The sequence below is a fragment of the Varanus komodoensis genome, unplaced genomic scaffold (assembly GCF_004798865.1).
Source record: "Varanus komodoensis strain SLA01 unplaced genomic scaffold, ASM479886v1 scaffold17, whole genome shotgun sequence".
Taxonomy (NCBI): domain Eukaryota; kingdom Metazoa; phylum Chordata; class Lepidosauria; order Squamata; family Varanidae; genus Varanus; species Varanus komodoensis.
Window position 1 is genome coordinate 11291037 of NW_025335505.1, and position 20197 is coordinate 11311233.

The following is a 20197-nucleotide window of genomic DNA, read 5'->3' on the forward strand; positions in this document are numbered from 1 at the left end:
TTACATCAAGGGTTGATGCATTAAATTTCCCCAAGATGGCTATTACTAGTCATATTTGTAAGTTAAAAGTGATCAATTCAGTGTACACATGTAATGCCAAAATCACACTTTTGGTCCTCTCTACAGTCTGAAATAGACCTTCTTCTTAATTGCTTTCTCTTTCCTGGTGCGTGTGAGTATGTGTGTGCATGTGGGGGGGGGGGGGGTAGGACAATTAGCCATAGTTTGCCATGATATCCAAACTGAAAAACTATGCTTAGTGCTAATTCACCATCAAGTCACATTTTCAAATTACAGTCTGGATGGAAAGCAAAAAGATAATCATAATTTACTAATTTGAACATGATAACAAACTATAGTTAGTTAAAACTAGGAAGGAGAGAGAAATTCTATGAAAGATGGGAGGAGAGAATGTGGAAACCTACAAGATGCTATCAATGGGTTGGTATCATGGCTAAATTCAGTTATTCTTCCCTAAGCACTCAATGAGTCTATAACTAAACTATGTACTAATCTGGTTATGAAGAAACCACCGAATTCCTCCATTCATTATTTCTTTTCATATAACCGTTAATGGTTCTGTTTTCTCAGCTATGAGTGCACACTGATCATGAGTTAATAAGTTAGTCTATGACAATGTTAGTTATCCCTTGATGCTGTCATGTCAATTTTCCTTGCATAGTACAACTTTTATGCCAACATCTCCAACTTTCTCTGTTTCTGAACATCCACTATAATGCTGCACAAAACTGCTTTTAAAAATTGTGAGAATATAGATTCCCTTTTTAAAATTGGAGACACACCTTCTTGCATAAAATCTGGAAGTTACACCTAGATTAGTGTCTCTCTTCAGGATGGTGCAAATTATAGCTCCCGTGACATCGCCTGGAAAATGCTGTGAAAAATAAATCTTTTAAGAGCACAGTCTTATGGCTATCTTGATGGGAAAAAGTCTGATAGCTCCCAGCATCCCTGTCAATCAGCCAATGCTAAGAAGAGTAGGATTTTTTTTTTCCCAACAAAGCAGAGAAGGATAGGAAATGCCTTATGCCCACTGGTCCATCTGTCAGTCCTGTTCACAGTGACTGACAGATTAGTGTGACAGTGACTGATGCTAAATACGTGCTCTGCTGAGTTATGCTGGGAATATGAATCCAACACATCGGAAAGACACCAGTTTCGGGAAGAAAGGATTACGGCACGAACTTCCACGGTCTCTAGACCACTTCATCAAACGCAAATAGATTATGTTCGTTCAATGACATCTATGCTACAACCAATTAGTTGGTTTCCAAGATGCCACAAGATTCTAGGTTGTTTGCAGTCTCAACCCAGGGACCGATTTTGTAGCCGACTCTGCCCCGTAGCCGGACTTCTTCCTCTTCTTCTCTAGAAGCACCGCCGAGGGATGATAACGGCAGCACAGTGAATCGAGAAGCAGCGCCCTAAGGTGGGTAAACTAGTCTAGAATGGGGGGGGGGGGGTCTAGATCACTCCGCGCAGGCGCTCGAAGTCGGGCGCCTCCCTTCGCGTCCGTTTGGACACGGTGGCGTTCCGTACTCCGGTGACGTCGCGCCTCAGAGCGCCCGTGATTCCGGTCAGGCGACATGGCCGCCCAGAAGATCAACGAAGGCTTGGAGCATATCGCCAAGGCGGAGAAATAGTGAGCGAGCGAGGGAGGCTGCGGCGGGGCCCGCGCGGGGGAAGCGGCGAGAAGCCGCTCGCCAGCCCCTCCGTTGCGCCCCAATTCGTGGGCTGGCGGGCCGCGGCGGCGCCGCTGCTTCTCCCCGTGAGCCGCGGCGGCCCCGTGGAGCAGAGCTGGCCGAGAGGGGGCCCTTGTGCGCGTCCCCGGGGAACCGATGGGCTCGCCTGGAATCTTTTAGGCAGGAGAAGCGCCCGCCGGGGCTGGTGTCCCGCCTTGTTTGGGCGCCGGGCGCGGCGGCGGCGGTGGGGTCGTGCTTGCCAGTCTTGAGCTGCGGCCGGGGTTGAAGCGGGAGTCCTCGGGGTTAAGGCGCACGATCCACTTCAGAAACAAGGCTTTTCGCTCTCCGCTTCTTCCCGTATTCTTCCGTAATCAATCCTCCCTAACCTGCTGCCCTTTAGGTGGTTTGGACTTCAGCTCTCATCGGCACCCGCTAGCATGGCCCATGGGCGCGGCCTCTGGAAGCTGTAGGTCAAGCTGTAAGCCTGGTGGGGAAGGCTGCTTTGGGCACATCTTAACATTGTTTCTTCACACCTTGCGCTGTTTGACTCATAGGTGGCTGTCAATCATCTCACATTCAGTTTGCATTCTGTTTCTTTAAAATATGGAAACTGCCTGGTATAGACACATGCCCGTAGTCCTTCTGGCCCTGTACTGGCAATAGCTGTTGGGTAAAGAACATCGGTTCAACATGATAGGAAGTCAGGACATGTATAGTAGCATATGTTGTGCCGCTGGTGAAATGCATAGAGGAATTGTGGTCTTTCTAAGAGCAACTTATTGAACCAGACATATATTTTATTTATATTTAGCAGACAAAGTGAGATACTGAAGCATATGATATAAAGGCCAGATGTATCATGATCAGCAAAATTAGGGAATAAGTGTATGGGTTGAGGACAATCCATGGTATGAAAGTTGCTGGATTACCTTTGTAAAGGATGTAGGGTGTGATTGTTATTAATAATTGTTTGTCTTATTTTGCCTTTTAGTTTGAAAACTGGATTATTGAAATGGAAACCAGATTATGACAGTGCAGCTACTGAATATTCAAAGGCAGGTATGTTCTGTAAAATATGTAAAACATGAGGAATTCATTTCTGCACATTAGAGTTCTAGTTAGTCTCTTTAGATGGAAGACATTTCCTGCATCCTACCCCAATGCCTGCTTATTTGGAAGTAAGCCCCACGGTGTTCACTAAGATTCCTGAATAAGTATTCATAAGGAGTGCAACCAGAAAATGTTAGAAAATGCTGAAATCTGGTTTCATTTGCCTGGATACATTATAATTATTAATGCAAATAACTATCGTATTTCCCCGAAAATAGGACACTGTCTTATATTCTTTTTGGCTCACAAAAACACACTAGGTCTTATTTTCGGGGTAGGTCTTATTTTTTTTATTTTATAATGTGTACAACAATCCACACTTATTCATGTACAACAGCATGAATACATGTACATTTGGTGCGTTTGGTATCACTCCACCTGTGACAGGAGCCGGCGCTATAGAGGAAGCATTGGCTTATGCGGCTCTGCTCCCTCTGCAGGGAGTGGAGGGAGCAGAGCTTCATAAGCATGTTTCCTCCACACACTGCATTAAGTTAAAAAATAAAGTTTAAAAAGACTCTTTATGTTCCTGACTGGCCCTGGGAATAAACACAGCTAGGTCTTATTTTTGGGGTAGGTCTTATATTTTAGCAAGTACCAAAAATAGTACTAGGTCTTATTTTCAAGATAGGTCTTATTTTCGGGGAAACAGGGTAATCACATTTTATTTTCTCAGTACGATAACAAATTGATGGTATAATCTGGGTTATGAATTAAATAAATCTTGATAGGATCAGGATAAAAATCATTTTGCCCCTAGGTTCAAATTCCCATTCAACTCACTGCATGACCTTGTGCCAGGCACTTTTTCTAGCCCAGCTTATAAAGTTGTTAAAATAAAAGTGTTGATGTGAGGAGAGAACTTTTTTTCTTTTTTATCCTGAGTATAATTGTGTTGAAGGGCCAGATAAATAATTATTGGATAGCATCATCCAATGTGGCTGCTCATCACAATCTGAACTCTTGAGTATTATAGGCCGTCTATTGAATATGGGGTTTTCTCTCCACTTCTCCAATCATGCCAATTTCAGCTGATTAAATCTTGTGCTACAGCTTGTGAGGAGGTTGGGCTGAAGTGCACTCAGGGTACATCGTATCCTGACGAACTCCCTGCTCCCTGGAATGCCCACTCGGCATCAGTTTTCAGATCAATCTTCCAGTGTGGGAACTACAACCAGCATGAAAAGAACTGCATTGGCTGCAAGGATGAAGCAAAGGTCTTCTGAGGTCCGAGTCTCAACTGAAACTTTGGAGCACATTTCCAAGTTGGAGCTGGGATGCTAACCTATTATATGACTTGCTAGGCATCATTTAGTGGCCACTGGATTGTGATCCTAATAAATGATAAATACAAAAATGTATCTATTAAAAGCTTCCTTGGGAATTATTATTTCTGAGGTACATTCAAGTGAAAATACAAAGCATAATGCACAATATGTTTTAACAATTCTTTTTTTTTCCCTAGCTGTCGCCTTTAAAAATGCTAAACAGTTTGATCAGGCAAAAGAAGCATACTATAGAGAAGCTCTGTCCCATGAAAACAACAAAGCGTATCTTTTCATTAACTGTTACCTCTCTCATAAGCAATTGAAAATATAATTGATGTTGGAGTGCTTGTTTCTTTCTTTTTCTTTTTTGTCCTGTTAAAGACTTACAATGATTGTATGTCGTCATATGTAGGGATAGTTTAGTATAGGCTCTAACAAGGTAGAGTTCCATCCAGTTGGGGAGCACATCCATATGGAGTCTAATACATGTGAATGTGATGTATGTATATTTCATGCATTTAGATTCTATTCTAGTTGCATCCACTCACTCAAGCTTGCCCAAGCTTGTGATGCATCCGTATTTTTGGTAAAACGTTAGAATAACAAGTTTCCCATGTGTATATGTGACATCTTCAAAAAAATGGGGAGGGGGTGTTCAACGGTGTTCATTTCACACATGCAAGTTCTGTGTAAACCAAGTTCCAGTAGATACAGCTTTAATGGTTTTGCTCTAGAGTACAGTAGACCCATCCATAGAGCATTCAGGCTAGGCTTTTTAATTTTTTTCCTGGATTTTTAATTGTAATAACTTTTAAATAACATTTTAATATTTTTAATAACTTCAGAAATTGGAGAGCAAATTTTGCTTGTCACTGCACAACAATATAAAGCTCATTTAACTTATCAAAATGTATTTATTGCTGAAACCTATGCTTTTTGTTAATTTTGTTCATATTTATCTGGATGATGAGTTCATAGAATATATCCTTTTATGTTTAAATTATGATCTTCCATATTAACCTTTTGCTTCTGCTCTAGAACATGGTTTTGGGTAGACATTACTTGGCCCTATGGATTCATCAGTATCACATTTCACAGGGATTAGTTTGGTGTCCTGTGCCATTTTATATCCGCGAAACAATTGAATGGACCACTGAGAGTTCTGAATGAATTACCAGTATGTTGATGGCATGGAACTGTTTTTCCTTTTCATGTATATCAGGGAAGCTGTGAATATGTTAGATCTGTGCCAACAAAAGACAAGATGAGGGTTAACAAATGTAAGGTCAGTTAAGGCCAAAATGCTATTAGTGGGAAGTTCTTCTGACTGTGTAGATGGTGTTTCATGAGTTCTGGAGGGGGTTACATTGCCTTTGAACAAGCAGCTTCATATTCTGCAGGTACTCCTGGAATCATCATTGGTTCTGGGCAGTATAGAAATGAAATTAATTAATTAATTGTCACAGGAGACTCAGGTGATCTCAGTGACACTGATTGTCTCCTGTCAGCTTCAGTAAGTGATCTAGGACACCCTTAACTTGACAGGAATAATCTGGTTTTTAATAGTCTGTACTCTATTAGGAACCTCATGTGTACATGAGGATCAGCATCAGAGGGAATTTTGGAGGATGGCAACAAGGGAAAGAGTCTTCTCAGTGATGACCCTCTGACTGTAGAATGCACACCTCAGTGATGTCTGCCTCGAATGAGTATTGTTACCTTTTCAACACTAGGTTAAGACTTCTGCTCCCAGGCATTTTACGGCATACAGTGAGACATCTTCATTTAATTAATTTGTTTTTAGCTGTTTCAAATTGTTTTGATTTCTGTATGTTTTAACTTGTGCTGTAAACTTCTTTGATTCCTTTTAGAGAAAGGCATCTAATAAATATAATAAATCTTTTTAAATGATAGTACTACTCAGCCAAATTCCCACTGGAGTTAGTTCTTAAAATACTGTGCATGGTCATGGGAAACTTGAGTTCTCTGTTTGCATAGATGGCACTAATTGCTTCCAAGGTTTTAGTTAAACATTTAAGTATCATGTTCTCTTTCCAGGTCTATGGGGAAGACCTGAAGCAGTTTGCTTGTATGGCATGTGGCTCGTAGTTGCTATTGTAACAGTGTCTTGAAGTGTGAACTTCTGTGTGTCCAGTGGGACTTAGTGGCTCTGTGGCAAAGCAATGAATGAATGGTTAGTGCTGGCAGAAGATATTCCCTGCTCCTTGCTACAGCTAGGAGACCCACTAGAGAAGATTTAGGGGTGGTGCTGGGGACAAGGGCAGTCCAACGATGCTGGTGGAAGGCTGCTCACAGAATGTTAGATGCAGCCAAAATCATTTTGAAATTCTGTGAGTTGACAAATAGTGTGTCATGATGCAGAAAGGAATGTTGTTTGCAAACTAACTCTAGAAATCATTACAAAATTCTCTAAATCATCAGTGAATATATTTAAACTTGTTCTCCTGATGTTGGCTTTGAAATATATATAGTAGGTTTAACTTGATGCCTATGAAACATTTTGCCTGTACATGACCCATTTCTTCGTGTCTTTGAGTATGAGCTGTTTTTAAAGCCCGCTTATTGTGTTGGTTATTAGAGAGCTAGACTGGGGACCTGGGAGATCTAGTTTCCAGTCGCCACTTGGCCAAGAAACTCACAGTGTGACTTTGGGACAGTCACAGACTCTTAGCTTTATAGTTTGTGTCCTTGACCTGAATTAACATATCCAGTCTCTTCCATGCTGCAAAGTAAGTATAATAGCATTTTAATTTACTAAACTTCCCAATATATGTAAAAATTAGCTTGTGTGAGTAATGGTGAAATGATGCAGTCTTTACAAGGAAATATTTAGTTGAACTCACTAAAGTATATCAAGCATTGTGGAAAATGAATCAAATCGTCGAAAATTTGGGAAATATCACTGTTCTCAGTTAAGCCAGAATGTGCATGGATTTGATACTATTAGAAAACCTCCAGAGTACTTTTATCTCGGCCTTGCTTCCAGGACTCCTTTCACATATTGTTTATAAATGTATGTATGTATGTATGTATGTATAAATAAATAAATAAAGTGGCTGTCTGAAAATGGAGCTCATTCCTTTCCTCATCAGCAGACTTAGAAACTCTAAGTCTCTGAGCAGACTTAGAGCAGACTTAGAAACTCTAAGTCTTAGAAACTCACATCCTTGTGCAGTTTTCTCATTATCAAACCAGGCCATATGGAGCAAAAACAGATATGTGTAATCTGTGCATCTGCTTGTATGCCATATATTATGTGAAAAAGATGCATGCTGTTGCCATAATTGATTCTTCTTGCTGGTATTGAGATGTCTATTTATATTCTTTAGCGTGATATATTTCTATAATTTGCTTAGATTCAACACTTTTTTTCCTCTTTTCAGAGCTTATGAACAAGCTGGTATGATGTTAAAAGTACGTGCTTTTCCATTCACACTTTCTGTATGAAGGCTTTTGATTAAAAGACAATTTTGGATATTTACCCTATGTAGTATTCATCTCATAGTTCATTAAACGTGCAGTGGAGATCTGTTGGCCGTCAGCATAGGCTTATGCCTATTGATAACAGCAGGCTTTCGTATAACTCTGTAGAACTGCATTAGTATTTAAAATCTCACAACATGTCTATTTGCATTTGCCTTAGAGAATTGCAGTCTTCAGGTGTTTTTAATTACTTCTTGCTAATTGACAACTGTGTAAGGTTTTTCTGGATTCATCCAGAATTGCAGAGGCCAACTTCATGTTATCTCTCCTTTTCCCTGAGCACTCCTCATGCATACAGTCTGTTCCAGAGTGCTTCTCATCTTCTGGGGCACATTTGCAGAGGAGCAGGGGGAATCTGCCCCAACCATGGTGGGAGGACTTTGCTGGATCAACCACAAATAATGCTTTCACATCACCTCAAACATTGTTTTCCAGCCAAATTAGGTCACACATTCAGATGTAAGTTAAACAGTAATAATTAAAAACAAACAAGCAAATATACATGCATGCAAAAAACTATCTATAGTCATCAGTGATCTATCCTGCTGGAATTTCCATTGCACTTTGCTTGTTTCCTTTTCTTAACCAAAGATTACCCACTGATAATCAGTGACAAACTTTAGAAAAAGTTTTAACAATTTCAAGCCCATGATACTGTGATGGCTAGATGAAAATATTTGGGCTACCTTAATGTAGCATTCTTCCTGGTAAACCTGGCCCTTTTCCTGTCTCTCACAGGAGATGCAGCAACATCATGATGCAGTGGAACTGATTCAGAAAGCCAGCATGATGTACCTGGAGAATGGAACGCCTGACACTGCAGCTATTGCTCTAGATCGGGCTGGGAAGTATGTCTGTAATCTCAAAGCATTAATTTCTTACCTGGAAAAGCAGGTTGATTCTTCTGGTTGTCTTTATCAAGTTAAATAACGATGTTTACATTTTTATTTCAGGGTAATAGAAAATATAAATCCAGACAAGGCTATACAGCTGTATCAGCAGACAGCATCAGTGTTTGAGGCAAGTCTTCTGAAATGAAAATATGTTTCCCAGGAAGCGGATTTGGCTGAAATGGCGGGAGATATTGTTTAAAACAGTTAGTTAGTTAGTTAGCAAGCTTCTATGCTGCCCTATTTGCCAAAGCCTCAGGGCAGCTCACAATAAATAAATAAACATTAACCATATAAAACAATATAATTGGAGACATTCTGGCCAAAGATATAAAATCAATAAATAATGTTTACAATTAAAATGATGTTTAAATAAAAAGGTCTTGGCCTGGCGCCGAAAAGCAAATAACGACAAAGCAAATAAAAGCAAATAACGACAATAAAAGCAAATAAGTTAAGCATTGTTGTAGAAGAGTGGACATTTCGGGGCTGGGACAGTCTCTAAGTATGTGTTTATTAAATGAGTTTTTGCTGCTTGTCTCCTTTTATAAGTACTGAATGGGCTAATTGGCATGACTGAAGTAAACTTTCCTTGGCTCTTATTGTGCCTTTTTTGCATAGTACTATCAAGCTACAGGAGTGGTTGATTGTTAAGTACATTCACTGTCTTTAAAGTCCATATTCTTTTAAACTGTGGTTCCTTCCAGATGTTTTGGATTGCAGCTCCCAGTAGCCTCAGCAAACATAGCCAATGGACTGGGATAAAGGAAGCTGCAGTTTAAAATATCTGGAGGACACCATGCTGATGGTGGCTGGTTTGTTTGAAAGAACAATATGCATGAAATACGTGCATGAAATGACAAATCATGATTAAACAAAAATGGAAGCAAAATCTTCCAGGCTTTTCCTGGCCATGCAGGAAGAGAGATGATTGGGAAGCATAGCAGCTCAATACTTGCTTATGTTTATTCATTTGACTAATTTAGCTTGATGTACAAATGTGACCAATGACTTATGTTCTACTGCTGACAGAACTGTGTATGAAACTGAAACCTTGGAGAACCTTTTATTAAAAGTTTATTTTAATAAAAATAATAAAAGTCTCCATGCATATTAATCTGACCTACTCCCAGTAATCCAGACAGAATCTGCATGACAATAAAATGTTTAATTTTTGCAAACACTTCTGTTTTTTCCTCTCCCTTGTGTAGAATGAAGAACGTTTGCGACAAGCAGTTGAAATGTATGGGAAGGCTTCAAGGCTTTTAGTCAGAAGTCGTAGGTATGCATCTTAACCTGCTTTTTAAAAAGTAAAGTCTTACTGAATGCATTACCACCTGATGCAACTTTTGCATAATAGGTACACAGCTACTAACGAGTTCGTGCATGTTACCTGTGCGGCATAAATTTAGAAAGCTCTGCACTGTGAAGAACATTATAGTTATTTGGCATGAAACATTTAAATAATGTGACTAGCAATAACTCTGTCTACATCTCCTGTGACTACTTGATGGCATGTGGTTGCTCAAATCTTGTGGGTGACAGTTGGTTAGGGATGGTGGCATCATTAGTGTCAAATGACAACCTTCTTCCTTCCTGTTGCATATTATTTCAGGATCTTTAAAAAAAAAACAACTTAAAAACGAGAACACACAAGCAGAATGTTTCTAAACAACAGCAAAAAGGTGAAAATGTGCAAAGCTATTCCTTACCCCAGAATTACTTCACAAGTATAGAAATTATTATATACTGTGTGTGATATTGAAATGCCAGGTATTTTCCTCCTCTGTAGTGCTGAAGTTCATTTTTCAGCATGTTTAAAAAAATATGAACAGGCTATTTCTCCTGCAGTAAAGATAGCCTGACCTTTGAATCTGGGTTTTGGAGACAAGACACGCTGTTGCTCATGCCGAACTGGGGCTAACATGACTAAAGTACACAGAGGAAAAACATTTCTTCTAATTGATATGTCATGTTTAATAATGCACACCAACTATATCCTACTAGGTGCAGTGTCCAACTGGTTGTATTAGAAACAGTCATCCAAATATGAATTGTTCTTTGCATAAATCTGGTCTGGCTTGTGGACATTTCCATTATTTTTGGTATGAGCCATTATAAGCAAGTGGTTCCTGGATTGGCATTTCTACATTCACTGTGGGTTGTTCTACTGGCCCACAAGGACCTAATGGCTTTTGTGTTGCTGAGCACTTTGAAAGCAGACATTTAGGTAGGATGGTTTTCCCAGACATTTTCATTAAGTGTACCTTTCCTGTTCATTCTTGTCTTGCAGACTAGATGAGGCTGCAGTATCTATTCAGAAAGAGAAAAGTATTTATAAAGATATTGAAAATTATCCAACGTGTTACAAGGTATAAAGTTCGGTCTCTTTTTCTGTTTCTGGCTAGTGTGAGAACTGGTATTTCTTTTAAATTATTCTATATTGTGGTTCATTTTTAATTAAGCAGCATTAGATTAATGCCTGTTTGGAATTCATTATGTCTCTGCAGCCTCTGCAGTTGTAAGCAACTGGAAGATTTAAAATGGGTTCAGATTATGGGATTTATATTATTAATTTTTAGAATACTTTTGAACCCTCTATCAATAGTTGGGGTATTCCCATAGAGTGATTATAAAAAATTCCAGAAGACTCTCATTACTGATGAGGTTTGAATGGCCGTGAAGTGGGCTGCTTCTCCTCACATCGCCCCCCACCCGCAGTCCAGTGAAAAGTTGATGTGTTCTCAGCACTTTGAACTTAACTTACCCCTGCTGAAATGACTGCACTATAAGCCATGCACATAATGTGCTAAAGTAACTGCAAGTTTTAAAAAACAAGAGGCTTAGAACAAAACCTTATCTTTCCATTTGTTGTGAAAAAGGCCCATAAATGCTGAAAAGAATATTTTGAGTATTTTCATAGTAGGCAAGTTACTCCCTTTGCCTCTATTTTTTCTCCTCACCCAGCAAAACTGTTATTTTTTCCTATTTGGACTATTTGCTGAGTTCATATTTAGCAGTCCTTACTTATTCTGCTTTTGGGAATCATCTTGACCATGACTGTGAGACTCTCGCTCAATGGTTTGTGCCATATTAGAATAATAAAGTTGATAAAACAATAATGCCATGCTGTGGGAGCCCTAAATGATAGTGTATTTTACCAAACCTTACTAAGCGTGGCATAAAATACTGTTTGTATTGCGATTCCAAAACTCAAATGATGCTGATGTGAGTGCATGTGGCTGCCATGGCTCCTTCACAGGATGACTTAGCATGATGTGTAAACACAGTCTGTCTTTTTTCAGCCACAAGTACTGTGTCAGGTCACACAACCAAATAATTCACTGTGGCAACCATCCAATAACACACACCATATTATAGGATAAGTTAAGAGTTGTTTCCCTGTCAAATTGACCATGCCACCCATGTTTGGATAACACCAAAAGCTGTGCCTTTGGGCAGGTGATTAGGAAATGGCAGCCAATTAAAAAAAAAAAAAAAAAAGAAGCTACCTTGTCTTGATTGGAAGTCTAGCTCTGTGTTGCCATGATCACTGTATAGACATTGTACTAAATGTGTATTGGGTGTAAGCAAGCTACTTGAAATGAATTAAGTAGTATTCAGATGTTTGGAGCCTTTTTCTTTTGGCTTTGGTAGGTTCAGAACAATTGTGAAAAGTTATTTGAACATTAAGGCTCCAAATCTACAAATTTATGCAGTGTCCAGCTATCTGGTTGCTATTTCTGAGAGAGCTGATAATCCTTAGCTACCCAAGAAAGTCTCTATTCTGGTGTATGCCTTTTAAAAAAACTATTCTTAGAAGAAGAGGGTTGCTTGGTTTGTTGTTAGTTGCTGTGCTCCTCTCTTTGATAGAAATGGGTTTTTCCTTGTGTTAACTAGCTGAACTGTAAAAAATGGATTACAGACATGTTACGAGAATCATCAGTTTTCCCCCCTCTCTTTTAGAAAACAATTGCTCAGGTCTTAGTTCATCTTCACAGAAATGACTACGTTGCTGCAGAAAAATGTGTCAGGGAAAGCTATAGGTAAGTCATTTATCTGCCTGATTGCTGTTCAATTTACAAAATATGGTTGTAGCCCATATGACCTTTGTTATGCAGAAATGCAGCACATCTGTATTTGTGTATATTTCATGTCAGGGTAATGCTAAATTCAGGGTTCTCCAATAAGTCATGATTTTGGGAAATACTGAATTGTATCTTATGTATCTAATCTACTGGGAGTAGACTCATTGAAATGAATAGGACTTGGTTTACTCATTTCCTTGGAGCTATTCTAAAAAGAATAAAAGTATGAGACAAACTTTGTTGAAAACCTTGTCGCTTTTAAAGGCTTGAGAATAAATTAATCTGTCTTGATATTAATTTATAGACATGTATAATTGGGCAAATCATTTGTTGGCTTAAAGTTGTCTGAACCAAATTTATTTAGTTTTAATGTTTAATTAACAGACTTCTAGGCCATCCTGTAGGTTAAACTATGGACAATATACAATAATAATTATAAAACATTATATAAATTCATAATTAGTGCTTACATAGCACAATCAAGGCTTCAGTCACAAAATGAACATTAGATGCTAGAATATGTGAATAAAAATATCACAGCTAGTTTTATGTGAACCTCTTTAGAAAGAATTAAACAGGCTTTCTTCCTGGTCGTCAACCATCTAATTTCAAGTTGGAGTGGACTAAGAGTAGTCCAGATGAAGCATGTAGTAGAAGGTAGCCTTTTGGGTGCCCAAGTCTAAGTTCTAATTCTGCACCTTCCCTTTCTTTGTTTGGAAATGTGGTAACTGAACCCTGAGTGAACTGATTTTTAATGTTGTTTCCCTCACTTCAGCATACCAGGCTTCACAGAAAGTGAAGACTATGCAGCTTTGGAACAACTTCTAGAGGGGTATGATCAGCAAGACCAGGACCAGGTATCAGATGTGTGCAATTCACCACTCTTTAAATACATGGACAATGATGTAAGTTGGTGCCTTTGATTTTCTGAACAACTTGTAGCACAAACTGAGATTTTTTTCATTGAAAGAAACAGCTTTTGTTTTTGTGAACAGGATAAAAACGATGCTAACCACTGTGCCCTTGATAGATAATATTTAACACTAACTAGTACTGCATTACAATACTCTACTTCAATGTAGCAATTTCCTGTCCCATTATGATACTCTGTCAAGCTGGAATGGATTCTGGGCACTCAAATGTCCTCTTGCTTTGTTCTTCAACTTTTTGGGGGACATTTTCCTGCTGTAACAAGACTGGCTGATGTATGTTGGTTTAGTGTTGATTTAATGCTGCGGAGATGGACTTTGTCTTGCATGGTTTGTGATCATGTTGATGAATGACCTTGTGGAAAATAGATAGCAGTTTTTCATTACTTTTTCTCAAAATTGTAATGTTGCCTTGGGAGGATTTTGAAAGGTCTGCCTGGAGTCTATAACTGTGAAATCACTTGAAACTATTAAGTTTGGTCCTACTGTGTAATTGAAGGAATGAGGTAGTAGCCGCTGTTGATGAACAAAATGAGCAAAGAAGATACAATGTTCCATTGGTCTAAGAAAAGAAATTGGAAGGGATTTCTTTTGTGTCATTTGTTGCCGCAGACATTTTTCAAGTGCCGATCCTTAATGAAACAATTTGTATTTGAGATAGTAAGGCATTCCAAAGTCCTGAACTATGGAACACATTTGGTTGTAATACTTAAATTATGTTAGGACTATTTGGAACTTTGTGGCTTTGTTTGAACAATCAAATCTTGCATAATAATCTCAGGCCTTCTGCAGTCGCTTTGCTTCTGTCTTCAAATGTACATTGGAACAGCAAGTTAGTTACAACCATAGTTTCGCATTATATCCACACTGAGAAACTGTGCTCAGTAGTTTCCAAACAAGAACAAAGATGAAGCCATAGTTTAAAGCTGGCTTGTATATCCTGTTTGTAAACCATTACACATTCCTGCCCATTGGTTTGTAGAACCAAGAATCAGTTAGCAGAACTTTGCTCACAGACCTATGGACTCCATCCAGTGTAGCACCTGTACGTTTAGTGTAATATTACAGTATTCTTTCAAGGGCAATTACACATTGTACAGATGAGATGCATGGTAAGATGCAGGCAAACAGTTTTTATTAGACTAATGTTGTCATTTACCGTTCAGTTGTTATGTTGGAAACTTATCTTGATTTAAATGCTTTTATGTAACTATATATAAATAACTAATACAAGAAATACAAACATCTTGTTGTTCTTGTTCTTTGCCAGTATGCAAAGCTTGGTCTCTCATTGACTGTCCCAGGAGGTGGTGTAAAGAAGAAATCCCCAGTTACTCCACAAGGGAAGGCAGGTGGACCAGCTGTAGCAGCTTCTCATGGAAATGAGGAAGATGACGAATATGCTGGTGGACTGTGCTAACTCCAGTTAACTCTGCTCTCGGATATCTGATCAGCTGTTTCTGGCCATTGAGCAATTCCAAAGGCACCCAGATTACCATTATTTCCTTGCAATCATGGCACATGAAAGATGATGTCAGCTTTCAGGATGCTTGTATAAAAAGCATGGCTGTACAAATGGAAATGTATCTTGGTTACACTATTGAAACTTAAATGTTTTGGCACATCTACTTAACTGAAGAATTTGAAAGCTGTAGTCATCTTGAAAAGGGAAGTTTGGGAGGTGGAATTTATCTTTGCTATTTCTCTCTAACTGCCTGTTCAGTGAATGGCCCGTTGTTTCATGTTCCAGTATAAATCGGCAGCCCGGCAGAAGGTTGAGGTTCTTAGAGCTGTGGAGTTATGCATTTATTTATTTTTGCACTTTTGAACCATACAACTAAACCATGTGAAAGCACCTTAGATTATGAAAGATTCTCTCTTCCTACAAGCTCAATATTTGGGAGCACACGCTTGCATGTGTATAGGAGCTGTCTGGCTAATGCCAGGAAAGCACAGCCTATGCTTTTTAGCAACTTTAATTGCTACAGACATACTGCCTTTCCATTTATTATAGATAAACTTGAAATAAACCCATATCCCTTTCTAGATAAATTATACTTTAGCTATGGAATTTTCAGGACTTCGTTTTGAAAAGATAAGAATCCAGAGCATTAGAGTGCAAATAGTGGCAAATTATTTGTATTTTATTTCCTGTAATGAATACACTCTTGAGTCCCAGTGGGCTAGAGTCTTTCAACATTTGATGGTACTTTGCTATAGTAGATGTCAGATTTACAGGGAAAGTTTACCAAAGTGTCAAGTAAGATTACTTTGAGTCCCTTGGAGACTTGTGCATCTGCTCCTGCTTATCTCTCCCCACCACTACTGCAGTTTTCCTTAAGTGAATTCAGGTGAACATGAAATAGGTCTTGACTTGAATACTATAAATGGCAAAACTGAAATTGGGGGCTCAAAATACAGGATGGTTCTTAAAAATGTCTGTGATCTATGTATGTGAAAGGGTTTTTTAATAGTCCTGCAAATTTATATTGATACTGTACTGAACAGTGTAAATTGTGAAGAGCATCTAACATTAGGAACTGTCAAACTCTTTGGGGAGAAGTAATTACACTACAGCAGAACGATCATGAAAAACATTAAATAACATTCCTAGTAGTTTTGAACTATAAGACTTAATAGATTCAAATCGGAGAACACAATTTCTTAAGAGCATCCTCCACCCTAGGTTAACATATCTTTTATCATTAACACAGATGCTGCTGTTTTGTCTAATAAAACCTATGCTTTGTTTAACAAAACCTATGTTAGAGAAGGAATATATCTGTAGGATGCTTCTTTGTGTTCAGACTGTAGGTCCTTAACCCCATATTCAGAAGATTGTGAAAATATATTTCGTTACCCACTGAGTGTATGAGTTATGAACCTAGGCCCAAGTTAAACGTTCCCTGTTTTCATCTGGCCTGGAAAATTCCGGGGATATAAAACAGAAACTGTGTGCAGTGAAAACAATGTTTTAATACTGGATTGTAGATGCATTCAAGACCAAAATTTGTGAAGATAGATGGGCAATGTCCATTTGACTTGCTGCCCTTTTATTTTAGCTGACAAAAATGTAATAGAGAGCCTGTTACCTTTTTGAAATGTTTAAAAATCCATGCTTTAATATGTGTTTAGTAGTTGTTTTCTGAAGTATTGTGCATACTTCATTTGAAATGAGAAATGCAGCAAGGAGGGAAGTTTTGTGAAATGTCAGTGCTTTAAGAGCCAAAGCAACAGTTTGTTTGCATGAATATGCTAAAATATAGTTCAATATTATGGATAAATAACTGTATTGAATATGATTTGTTTGTATGTCCAGATGCTGTATAAACCATGTTTTATGCAACATGAACCTTGTGCTTTATTGTAACTCTGCCCAGCCTATCTATGGGATGTGATAGAGTATGAAAAATGTAATTGCCCTACAGCTCCTGCCTCTTTAAGAGGCTCTGGATGTTACCCATGAAAAATAAAGTTTAAAATATTGAACCTTCTCTCTGTGTTTATAGTGCTCACACTCATCCTGATTTCTTGGTATATTCAGATTCTAATGAAATGGCAAAACATGGTTCTTGATTGAGTTGAATTACTGAATTCACCCAATAGATAACATTTACTTGGGCATATTTACAAATCTATTATTCTTGCAGTGGGTATTATTTACAGCACAATTCTACAGCTGTTTGATCCTGTCCAGATGGCCATGGGTTACATTGGGATCTTCTTTCTAGCTGCAGCTTCTCTATTAGATGCCCATAATCTGCTAAATTTGGTAACTTGGGGGCAGCCGCGCTGGATGGCACTCTAAATCTGCTTACAGCTTGCAGTGAATTCGAATATTTGCCATCTTTAGCAAAATCAGGCCTTTTTGAACTGTTGATTTAAGTGATTGTGTTTTCTCTGGATGATGATGTTCACATATAATTTCATTCTGAATTCCTGAATCATGGTCAAACAATACCTTTACTGAGATTAATCAAATAGTACAATGTTGGGCAAACTTTCAAGATCTCCAGATCTCATCAGCTCAATGTTTAAAGAAGCAGCGAAGAGAAGGGTGTGGGAGGAAAAGGCTGACTTGATGTTGAAGTAATGAAGCCTGACTGGTCAATATTCTTAAGAAATAATGGTCAAGGACTTAGGTCAGACTCATTCAGATTCTAAGTTATGCCTAGGAAGTTTACTTCCCTGTTTCTTAAAAGTTATACAATTCAGCAATTCAAGTTTTTTAGAGTTTGCCCTTTTCCCCACCTTCCCTCCCCCTCTGTTTTATAATTATTTGTCAGATAAAAGATACGGATTTCTTGAAACCCCAAGGGCAATTTAGGGCATATTTGGCTCAAATAGATAACTGAATGTGAACACTGAAATTTTCTGAATAACTCTGAAAGTCACTGAGTCCTTTAGGGGATCCCTAGCCAGACATTATGAAGACATTTTGGTTTGGAGAAACACCTTATGCCATGCATGGGATGACAACCTCTGAAAGATGAATAAAAGCAGATGCATTTATGTTGAATAGTAATAGTTTACAAAGATTTGATCTCTAGTTTCACCCATTAACTTTAATTGGATGTTTATTTTTTATCCCAGAAAGGGATTTTGCTGCCTTTGGGAGCCAATATCCCAATTTAGGGCATCTCTCCAGAAACTGAGGAACTTTCTGCATTTACCTTTGTAATAGAGAATTCTTACTGTCACCACAAGGTGGTGCCATAACTTAGATTAAACCATCCATTCCTGCTCTTCCTTCTGTATTTAGTCAATGCTGTCTTGAAATCTTCAAATATTCCATACATGTCTGGATCAAGTACCCAGGTCTGCTTTCAACAGGTGGCAATACTGCAAAACCGCTCTCCATACAACACAAGAGACTTCAGTTCTCTGGGTAATGGATGAGCCCAGAATGGGGTTTGTTTCAGTTCTGTAGTCCCAGGGAACCCAGCAACGAGTGGAGCAGGAGTCCCCAGCGTTTTTGGATCAGTGACTATGCGAGTATTTGGAATATCATGGGTGCTCACAAAATAAATGGTTTGCGGAGAAGTTATTGATGACATGGCTATCATAGCAGGGACATGTCTGGTTGCATGGCACTCCCCGGAAGGCAGAATGGTGAGATCAAAAGAAAAGCAACTTTTAGACCTAAATATGAGGCTGAGCTAGGCTATCCACTCCAAAACACAAAACCACTCTTATACTAGAGAGCAGCACTTTGCAGCATGCAAAACTTGGGAATGAAGGTATGTGGATTCTTTTAATCTTACGAGATAAAATCAGGACAGGGCTGGGAGCCTCATGCATGCCTAGGGAGGTGTCTGCATGAACATGGTAGCCCACGGGCATCTTGTTGGAGACCTCAAGAGTGGAATATTCTTTGTCACCTGGAGCCAGAGGGAAACTTTATCCTTGTGGAGACTCCACAAGCCAGACAGGAGCACTGGCCAGTGTGTTCTCTCTCACATGATGTAAGGCCTCCCTGCTTTTGGTCTTTTGGGCAACGGATGTGCTTCCTAGAGCAATTTGGCATGGTAGCCTGAACTGGAGTGCATGAAGTGTGCCTGCAGAAACAATAAATATTAGACAATTTCTAAGTACAGTCGTGTTATTAGAGTAAGTCTGGCATTACTGTTCACAAAAGGCTGATCTGCCAACTTCCTTCTCAGTCTACTTTCAGGATTGTTCTCTCATTGAGACTTCCTGTTCACTGACAATATATCTTCCTCACAGTTTTGTTCTTTGTGAAAGAAAGTTACAAAAATAATTTTTGAAAGCAGGATCGAGGACAACAAACAAAAGGGACAACAAATAATTTTTGAAAGCAGGATTGAGGACATCCATCTCCACTTCTTGACTTTTTCTCATAATATAGACATTTTCTCTTTCAGAGAGAGGAAAATACAAATTAAAAGAGCAAAATAAAAATAAAACAGAAAAGCAGTTTCATACCAATCAGAATGAGTAATATTTAAACAAGAAGTTAAGTAGAGCGGTGCTACTCAAATTATTTGTTTGAATTAAAATTAAGATGAACTACAAAATAGCAGAAGCTGGTAAATGAGGATGAGAGTGTTCTACTAGCCTTCCTGAATAGTTCTGAGAAACAGAGGAAAATGAATCTATAAATATGGAGATTATCAGAAAATGTAATGCAAATATAACCAAAACTGAGCATTATCATTCCAAGATTCATAGAATTAAAAGTCACACAGCACCCAAATGGAAATGGATTCTTCCATATGATCAGTGTTGACGTGAAAAAATGCTGCACTGAAGAAATTCGTTTACATGTGAAGAAACAAATGAGTTGTTAATAAAAGACGAAGAAGTATGCACTTGTTTATAAGAAAAATAATGCACTGGAGAAGCTTCCAGGAGTGCACTTTTGCTTGGAAACAATGTGCGTGTTTCCTCTGTGCCTTGTTTTTAAAAGAAAATAACCTCTTTTTGCTGTCATGCCAGCAAGTTTCCTGTTATGGTAGCAACTATGGTTGACACGGCACAAATGTTGCTTTATGCTAGTGCAACATCAGTGGTACTAGTAGTGCAATGACCCTTTTCTCCATGCCTTTTTCTGAACTCATTTTCTTCTGCATGGTATTCCTCCAGTGCTGTAGCCCCAGTCCTTTTGTGTCCCCTGTCCCAGGATACCCATTTATATATTCTCTCTCTCTCTCTCTCTCTCTCTCTCTCTCTCTCTCTCTCTCT

At 38.7% G+C, this 20197-nt stretch overlaps 1 protein-coding gene across 3 annotated transcripts; it reads left to right on the top strand.

Annotated features, from left to right (window-relative positions):
* Positions 1-1565: 1565 nt before the first annotated feature.
* Positions 1566-16986, top strand: NAPG (NSF attachment protein gamma). 3 transcript variants are annotated; one of them, XM_044426450.1, is made up of 12 exons: positions 1566-1663; positions 2695-2762; positions 4279-4363; positions 6814-6831; positions 7486-7516; positions 8324-8433; positions 8539-8605; positions 9687-9757; positions 10769-10847; positions 12442-12521; positions 13339-13468; positions 14763-16986. In XM_044426450.1, the coding sequence occupies exons 1-12, from the start codon at positions 1608-1610 to the stop codon at positions 14910-14912; spliced, it is 945 nt and encodes a 314-aa protein (XP_044282385.1). In that variant the 5' UTR covers positions 1566-1607; the 3' UTR covers positions 14913-16986. The 3 variants fall into 3 exon arrangements, with proteins under 3 accessions (XP_044282385.1, XP_044282387.1, XP_044282386.1); XM_044426452.1 differs by lacking the exon at positions 1566-1663 and adding an exon at positions 1895-2169; XM_044426451.1 differs by lacking the exon at positions 1566-1663 and having other exon boundaries at positions 2711-2762; positions 3867-4363.
* The last annotated feature ends 3211 nt before the right edge of the window (positions 16987-20197 follow it).

What these genes read in the sequence shown, in the direction of transcription:
- NAPG (XM_044426450.1), top strand. Translation starts at nt 1,608, where the DNA reads ATGGCCGCCCAGAAGATCAACGAAGGCTTGGAGCATATCGCCAAGGCG. An exon ending in CTTTTAGTCAGAAGTCGTAG is followed by an intron (nt 9,758 to 10,768) that starts GTATGCATCTTA and finishes CTTGTCTTGCAG; the next exon opens with ACTAGATGAGGCTGCAGTAT. An exon ending in TTAAATACATGGACAATGAT is followed by an intron (nt 13,469 to 14,762) that starts GTAAGTTGGTGC and finishes GTTCTTTGCCAG; the next exon opens with TATGCAAAGCTTGGTCTCTC.